We start from the raw sequence: 8,650 nt of genomic DNA, 5'->3' as shown, positions 1-8,650 counted from the left end.
CTCTCCATCTCAGCCTCTCCCAGCTCCATCCCAGCTGTTCCTCGCCCCCATCCCTGGCTCAGCCTGGCGGGCAGTCGGTCTCTGCTGATCTGGCTTGGGAAGCCCCCAAGCACCAGAGCTGGGAACCCTGAGGAGAGTGTCCCAGGTCCAGAAGGACCCTCCGGGCTCCAGCCCATGCCGTGGCCTCTGGTCCTGTCCCTGGGCACCCCTGGGAGCGCCTGGCTCACCTCCAGGCACCTCCCTGCAGGTGCCACAGCCCCGGATCCCCCGAGCCCGCTCTGCTCCCGGCTGAGCAGCCCCGGCTCCGCAGCCTTTCCCCAGCACAGGCACTCACTGGGCTCTCCCCAGCCCGGCCCTGTCCCTCGTGTCCTGGGGAGCCACAGCTGGGCCCCACGCTCCGGGGTGGCCTCACCCCACGGGCACCACTTGGGTACCTCCCAATGCAGCCCAGGAACCCCCGGGACCCCCAGGCCCTCCTGTGCAGAGCTGCCCCCCCAGCTGGGCACTGGGGATGACCCTCGGTGCGGTGTCAATCCCTCCATCCCGCCTGCTTCCCGGCACCAGAGCTGGCACGTCCTCGGCACCGCAGTCCCGGGACAGGGAATGTGCCCTCTGTGCCCCCGGCACGTGCAGGGCTGCCATGCAGGGTGGGCACACACACCAGGGTGGTCTCACATGCAGGCAGGGACCCACGGACACCACACCGGGGTGGTTTCACACGTGGGCGGGGACGCCCTGGCACCACAGGGCACGAGGAGCAACATCCCCGTTCCCATTGTCGGAAAGGGCGACGGAGGGTGACGGGATGAACGTGCGGGCGCAACCCCTGCTCAGACCTGCTGTCCCCACCCCAAATCCCGCGTGGCACTGGGGGCTCAGCCCTCGCTCCTCCTCCTGTGGCCGTGCTCCCCAGCCCGGAGCGGGGCCGGGGGGAGCCCCCAACGCCGAGCTCTTACTTTTCTCTGTGGCCTCCAGGAGTTTCCTCCTCCCGCGTTTCTTCTGGGGGTCGGAAGGGGCCAGCTCACCCTCATCGGCCGGGGCGTCCAGGCCCTCCTTGGGGGTGCAGCGGCCGTTCTCCAGCGCCCGGCCGGTCTCTCCGTCGGGAATGCTCTCCGTGTCGTCCTCCTCGGGCCGGCCGCCCTTGGGGCTCGCGCCGCCCTCCTCCGCGTCCCCCTCCACGTCCCCGTTGGGCAGCGGCTCGGCGGGACTGGCCTCCGGGCAGGCCGGGGGGCACTTGGGGACGGCCGCTGTGTCTTTGGGGGTGTCACTGCTTTCCACCTGCAGAGAGGGAGGGGAAGGAGCTCTGGTGGGTGCTGGCAGGGCGGGGCATGGCCCCGGTCACATCCCACCCGTGCCACAAGAGCCACCACCGGACCCCACGGCAGGAGCTCCTGCATCACCTCGGTGTGACCGGCCCCGTGCAGACCCTGTCCCTGTCCCCCTGGCCTGACTCCACTTCCACACCACAGATGTCACAGCACGAAGGCAATCTCTGGGACTGTAGCCCACAGACCCCCCAGACATGGCTCCATTATGTGGCGACAACCTGGGGACATCACGCCAAAAAGTCCAAGTCCCACCTCCTGCATCCCAGAAGTGACAGCTACCAATGCCTGCCGGGAGGCCGGGGCTGCCATGGCACCTTTGGGACCAGGACACAGTGTCACAGCACCCTGGGGGCCAGGACACATGGCCAAGGAACCCTCAGGACCAGGACATGGTGCTTTGCAAGGAGCAGTGACCACTGCACACTCAGGAGAAGGAGAGATGCTGGGACACTTCCATGGCTGGGACACGTGGCCATGAAACCATCAGTGCCAGGACACAGGGGTGTGACATGCTGAGAATCAGATATTGCCATGGCACCTTTGGAACCAGGATGCAATGCCATGACATCCTCAGGACCAGGATGCATGGATGTGACACCCTCATGACCAGGACACACTGCTGTGTCATCCTGGGGACCTGGACACACCATCATGGCACCCTCAGGACCAGGGCAAAATGCCACGGCAATGACAGGACCAGGACACTCCACCATGGCACTCTGAGGATCAGGACACACGGACATGACACCCTCATGGACCAGGACACACTTCCATGGCCTGCTCAGGACCAGGACACGTTACAGCAATACCCTCAGAGCAGGACACAATGACATGGCATCCTCAGGACATGGACAGAGGGACAAGACACCCACAGCACCAGGATGGAAACAGGTGACACCAGGAGGACCTGGATACATCATCATGGCAACTTCAGGATGAGGACACACTGTCATGACACCCCAAGGACCAGGACACACTGCCACGACACCCTCAGGAAACAGCAGACACGTCCACAGCATCCTCAGGACCAAGACACAAGGATGGGACACCAGGGGGACCTGGATGCACTGCCACGACACTTTGTGACTAGAACATAACACCCTGACACCCTCAGGCCCAGGCCAGAACGCTGCCTGTGTGTGACAGCGGGGCACATCACGGGCAGTGCCAACACCACGGGACAGTGCAGCCGTCCCTGGCTGGCTGGCACAGTGACAGAGCAGGGACAGAGCAGGGACAGAGCAGGGACAGAGCGGTGACAGAGCCTGACTGTGAGCCCCGGGGGTGGCTGTGCCATCGCTCACGTGTTCCAGCCCTGGCACATGCCACAGAACAGACCAAGCCGACGGGAGCGTGGGAGACAGTGGGGTCGAGCACGGGACAAGGGCCCGGGGCTGGGGATGGCATCGTGGGACCCTGCCATGCTGCCAGCCTGTGGAGTCGCACAGCACAGCATGGTTCGGCATGGCACAGAACAGCACGGCACAGCTTGGCACGGCATGGAACAGCACTGCTTGGCTCAGCACAGCATGGCTCAGCATGGCACAGAACAGCACAGAACAGCACAGCACTGCTTGGCTCAGCACAGCACAGCACTGCTCAGCTCGGCAGTGGGAGCAGGAGTCAGAGCGAGAGGCACAGCCCAGCTCAGTGGTTTCCGTGGCCAAGGAGAGTGAAAGTGCTGCTGTGGCTCTGCAGAGCTGCTGCTGGCACAGCCCCGGCAGGGTGGGCACGGCCACCGCCACTTGCCAGCCCCTCCAGTTCTGCTGCCACCCCACTCAGTGCCCTCACAGGGGGTGCAGACCCCCCCCCATGCCAGGACACCCCATCCCTGGGGCCTGGCTCTCACTATCCCAGCACCACAGAGCTGCTCAGGCACCGTCCCCCCTGGAGACCCCACACACTGCCACGGGCATGGGGCGCCCACCCTGTTGTCACCTCCAACACCAGCACTGAGCACCCCATGCACAGATACTCACAGGCACCGCTGCTCCCGCCTGGTGCCACCAGTGCTGTCCCGCAGCACAGGAGGGTGCCAGGGTGGCACAGGTGGTGCCAGGGTGGCACAGGTGGTGCCAGGGTGGCACAGCCGTGGGTGGCCACAGGGACCCTCCTGCTTGTGCCCAGCCAACTATGGGTTCCAGGATGCCCCGTTTGGTGGCCGGGTACCAGGGAGGGAACTCTGTGCTGTCGGGGGGCTCGGTGTGCACTGGGGGGCTCGCGGTGCTGCCCCCGGGGAGGGGGCCAGGGAGGGGATGCTGAGGCCGAGGCACAGGCTCAGGGTTGGGATGGCAGGTGGCAGAGGGGTGTCTTTGCTCCCCAAGGTTCCCCAGATTTGTGCCACAGGGCACAGAACCCCCTTCCCCGTGTGCCCGAGGGCCGTGGGCCGCTTACCATGGCGCGTCCCCCCGGTGCCGCCCGGACCCCCGGCCCTGCCGCCCGCGCAGGCGCCTCCACCACGGCGCTTCCTGCCCGGCCCGGCCCGGCGCTGGCATTGTCACTTCCTCCCCAGCCGGCAGGGAGGGGACGAGGAGGGGCTGGCGAGGGGGTGTTGGGGGCCGGGGGGTGTTGGGGACTGGGGGGACCCTCACAGGGTGTCCAGAAGCACCGGTGGCGGCCTCTCCCCGTCCTGGCTGCATCAGGCCCAATCCCCAGGGAGGGCACATTCCCGCAGGCAGACACCAGTGCCATTGGGAAGGTGGAGGTGTCGTGCCATGCCATGGTGTGGGCACGCCTGGACACGAGCGAGGGCACACACGGGGTTACAGAGACCTTGGTGTGCCCGGCCCAGGGACACTGTGGCTCTGTGAGGGTCAGACACCACACGGTGAGGGCATGGCTGCCGGGACACCGTGGGGAGGCCTGGGAGCAGCACACGGAGCTGGAACCAGGGACAAGATGGATGCCAGGGAGCAAAGTCCCCGCTGGTCCCACGGTGAGCGGGAGGGGACCTGCCTCCCACCGCGTCCCCCAGCCCGGCACTCCAGCCCAGCCAGCTCGCCCTCAGGGCTCCCTGGCTGCCCTCTCCCCAGGGCAACTTGTGAGTGGTCCCAGCCGCCCCCCGGCCCCACTCCCACCTCGGCCTGGGGCTGTATCCTGGACACGGCGCCGAGAACAATCGCAGGGGCTGTGGGGCTTCCCGGGAGGAAATGGGAAGGCCAATGATGTGCTCTGGGTCGGGCGGTGCAGGGACTGGTGGAGGCCTGGCTGCGGGGTCTGGGGGGCCTGTAAGGGTTCAGGGTGGTTGTGGGGGCTCAGGGCAGCTGTGGGGAGCTCAGGCCGGCTGTGAGGTTCAGGGAGGCTGCGGAGGGGCTCAGCCCAGCAGGGGTTGGCAGGATGGGTCCTGGGGGCTCAGCCCAGCAGGCGTTGGCAGGATGGGTCCCGGGGGCTCAGCCCAGCAGGGGTTGGCAGGATGGGTCCCAGGGGCTCAGCCAGCGTGGGTGTTGGTGCCCGAGCTGCTCCCCTCAGTTCTGCAAGGCTCTGGCAGTGGCACTGGGACTGACTGTCACCACTGGCCATGCGGTGCCACTAGACAATGCCAGGAAGCTGTGCCAGCATGGGGACACGTGGGACATTAACTCTGGGATGGGACAGGCATAGTGGCCCATTGCATGACGTCCTGCCAGGACAGACACACAGCCCACACAGCACCACAGCCGCCCTGGATGGTCCCCATGCCATGCCACGCCATGCCACCCATCCAACACCTGCCTCCTCACACTTCCAGCCCCTCCACAGCCATCCTGGCCGAACCTGGTGCCCCAGCTTCCCTACCTGGGTTGGAACCAGACCCCGGCTCACTGGGCCCTCTGTGGCACTGGCATGTCCTGGTGCTGCTGCTCAGACACTGGGCCAGGGAGGTGCAGGGGAAGGGGAGACCAGGACCCACCCCATGGCCTGCTCCCTCCCTGGCTGCCCTGGCGCCCATCCCCATCCCTGAGGAGGGCCGGCGGCGGGAGCCTTCCTGCCCACCCACCCACCCGCTTCCTCCGGCCGCCAGGCCCTGGGAACAAGCGCTGCCTTTCTCCTGCTCCCTCCCCTCCGCTGGGCCCTGGCCAAGGAGGCTGCTCCACCAGGAGCCCGCCAGGCTGAACGGCCCCGTGCCCACCCCACTGCCCCAGGGGTGACACTGGGGAGACACTCCCTGCTGAGGAATGACTGGGGACAGCCCTCAGGGACCCTCATGCCCATCCCAGCCCAGAGCACAAGTGGCAGCTCCAGACTGGCGGGGCTGTGCCCGCTCTGCCAGGGGAAGGTGCTGGCAGAGCCACTGCCACCCATGGTACAACCCGCAGAAGGTGCCAGCCCCAGCTGGGAGCGGGGACACTGGCTTGGCATGCACAGCATGACACAGGTCAGCATGGCATGGCTCAGCATGGCACAGCACGCCCCAGGACAGCGTGGTACAGCCTGGCACAGCTCAGGACAGCGTGGCTCAGCGTGGCACGGCACGGCTCACCGACACCATGGCCCCCCCGTCCCTGCAGGGCTGCCCCAGCCAGCCCCAGCCTGTTCCCCCTCCAGCCCCCTGTGCCCAAGCCAGGCACACATCCCTGCCCAGGTGTGAGGAGGGTGCTCAGCCCCTCCTGCCACGATCTGCCCACTGGGTCCCTCTGAGGGGGTGCTGCGGACCCCCAGCCAGTCCCCACGGAGCCAGCCCGGTGCCCACCCCACGTGCCAGCTCCCCCCGCCCCACTCTGGCTCCCCTGGCATGGCAGGCTCTCCGCAGGGAGGGTATTTTTAGCAGCTCACACCCGGCCGGGGCTTCCCTGGGCTCCTGGCAGTGCCCGGGCCGGGCCATGCCAGCTCCACTCACTTGGCACCGGGAGCCGCCGGCCGATGTGCCGGCACCGGCACGGGGCAGGTGTGTGGGAGCACACGGGGATGGGCACCCCCCAGCCAGCTCCGGGCACCCTGGCACTGCCACCACCCCCCTACTGTGCCGGGGGGCTCCTGGGGCCGCCAGCTCTGCCGGCCAGAGCCCTCCTGGCTCCCAGGCTCCGGCTGTTCCTGACGACGTTCCCCACTTGTTCCCATGCCAGCATTGTTCTTCCACAGCAGCGGCTCCCCCCGCCCCAGCGTGTACCTCCCGCCCCAGCGGGAGCCTGGCCGTGTCCTCCAGCCCCAGAGCACCCCCATCCATCCCAGGTGAGGCTGTCCCACCTTCCCTGGCCCCCTGGCACCAGGATGGCAGGGATCAGGGACCATCGGGACAGGCATCACAGACCTGGAACTGTCCCAGCACAGGATTAACCCTTTCTACAGCCAGAAACTTTTATAAAAAGGATTTGCAACCTTCTAGGAGTGAAGGCGCCTCAGCTCAGTTTGTCCCCCCGGCCCTGCTCATCTCCCCATCCCACTCATCACCCTGGACCTGTTTGTCACCCCTCTGTCCCCTCCTGTGGGGATGGGGAGTGGGGACACAGCCTGAGCTCGGGAGATGACGGGTACCTTCCCTCTAGGCCTCCAGCATCCAGAGGAACCTGCTCCTCCTCCTGACACTGAATTCAACAGCTCCCCGATGGCACAGTGACACACCATGGCCCCCACGAGTGTCCCAATCCCCGGGTGACCATCCCTGTGCCTCAGCAGAGCCAGCTGCTGCCCCAAACCCTGAGCACCCCCTCACCCCACAGCCGTGGCCACGGTGTGGCTGGACTGGGGAGTCAGGAGCTGACTGAGCCCGGCGTGCTGGGGCGTCATCACCTGCCCCACAGGAGCCAGGGAAGCCAGTGGGGGCTCAGCCTGGGCTGAGTGGGGGTCCGGGGTCCCAGCCCCCGAACACGTGGGAGGGGCTCAGAGCTGCACTGAGTGGGATGGTCCCACCGGGGGCCACGGGGAGGGGGCAGCGCTGGGGGCCGGGGCAGACACCCCCTCCTGCCGCTCTTGGGGTCCCCTCTGGCCGGGTGCTGCGGCACGGGGGACGGGTGGCACAGTCCAGGGCACACGGGAGCCAAGGTCTCCTGCCACCGCGGCAGCGGGACAGGATGGCCCCACGGGGGGACACCCCCCGCCCCCCACCTGGCCCCGGCGCCCGTGGCTCACCTGGGCATTCTTGCGCTTCCGCCCGGGCCGCCCCGCTTTCCTCATGGGCGTCCCCGGCTCCTGCTTCTCCTCCTTGCTCGGGTTCTCCTCGGGCTCCTCTTCCCCCTGTGAGCCGGAGACAGAGAGGATGGTTATGCTGCCAGGCAGCCTGGGACGGGCACGGCTCAGCTCCCGCTCGGCACCGGGAGCACCGGCACAGCACCGGCACCGCAGGGGGACAGACGGGCACAGCACCGGCACCGCAGGGGGACAGACGGGCACAGCACCGGCACCGCAGGGGGACAGACGCCTGCCTGGCAACGTGGGAGCAGCGTGGCATTGCCGGGCCAGCGGCACCAGGACACTTAGAAGGGTGATAGTGGCTCCTGCCAGGCTCAGGCTGTGGCGCAGGCCGTTGTGGGCTGGGGGTCTCACCGAGTGACCCCCCTGCCTTTGTGCCACTGCGCCACGACTGGCTCAGGGGTGTCTGCCCGCTGCTGCAGCCCACCCGAGCCCTGCTGTGTGGGGCTGGGGGCTCTCGCCCCACGGAAAACGGGAGGGGATGCACGGCCCCCATGGCACGGCACATCACGGGCCTGCAGGCAGCTGTGAAGCTCCCTGGGGACAAGGGACGGCAGCAGGAGCCAGGTGCCTTTGGAGCAGGCAGCTGCCAGCTCTGGGGACCAAGCTGTGCCCCGGAGCAGCTGCCAGTGCCCCACAGCCCGTCCCCTCCCCGGTGCTGTGCCCTGGGCCTGGCAGAGGCAGGCGCCAGCATGGCGGCGGAGCGGGATCGTGGGCCGGGAAATGAACCTGCTCCCGCAGCAAGGCCGCGGCAGTGCCAGGGACCGCGGCGTGCCGGGGGAACCAGCCCCGCCCGGGGGTCCAGCCCGGCACGGCGGGGGGACGCGGCGGGGCGAGGGGTGCGCGGGGTCCCGGGGGGCGCGGGGCCCGTTTCACCTGAGCCCCAGAAGATCCCGGCGGCAGCAGCCAAGGCAGGAAGAGGCCGCGGAGGGGGAGCAGGGGAAGGAGGAGAGGCCGGCGGGGGGCTGGCGAGGGAGAGGCCGGGGAGGGGATGGGGCTGGCAGCCAGACAGCGCCGGCATCCAGCTGCAGCCGCGCAGCCCCGCACCCCGGCGGGCGCCAGCCCCGAACGCATTCCTGCCCCGCGTCCCCCCGGGCTGGGGCGGCTGCACCACCGGGATGCGGCTGGCATGTCCCCAAGGGTCCAACAGGAAGGTCTGCAGGGTCGGGACACACCGTGCCCCGTGGCCAGGGTGCATCATGGCCATGGTGCCCCAT

The 8,650-nt window shown here is 68.2% G+C and overlaps 1 protein-coding gene across 2 annotated transcripts in view; it reads right to left on the bottom strand.

The window, feature by feature from the left end:
* The window catches only part of DNMT3A (DNA methyltransferase 3 alpha), a 32,519-nt gene that overhangs the window by 18,052 nt on the left and 5,817 nt on the right, over window positions 1-8,650 (bottom strand). The window contains exons 3-4 of one of the 2 annotated variants that reach the window (XM_027669183.1): window positions 7,374-7,478; window positions 957-1,278 (exon numbers count right to left, since the gene is read on the bottom strand). In XM_027669183.1, coding sequence (XP_027524984.1) covers window positions 957-1,278; window positions 7,374-7,478 — 427 coding nt within the window. The remainder of the gene's footprint in view (window positions 1-956; window positions 1,279-7,373; window positions 7,479-8,650) is intronic. The other variant, XM_027669184.1, reaches the window with a different exon arrangement.

The sequence above is a fragment of the Corapipo altera genome, unplaced genomic scaffold, assembly GCF_003945725.1.
Source record: "Corapipo altera isolate COAL_440 unplaced genomic scaffold, ASM394572v1 288, whole genome shotgun sequence".
In the NCBI taxonomy this organism is placed as follows: domain Eukaryota; kingdom Metazoa; phylum Chordata; class Aves; order Passeriformes; family Pipridae; genus Corapipo; species Corapipo altera.
Note: the sequence above shows the minus strand (reverse complement) of the source record. Positions and strands in the feature narration are given on the sequence as shown.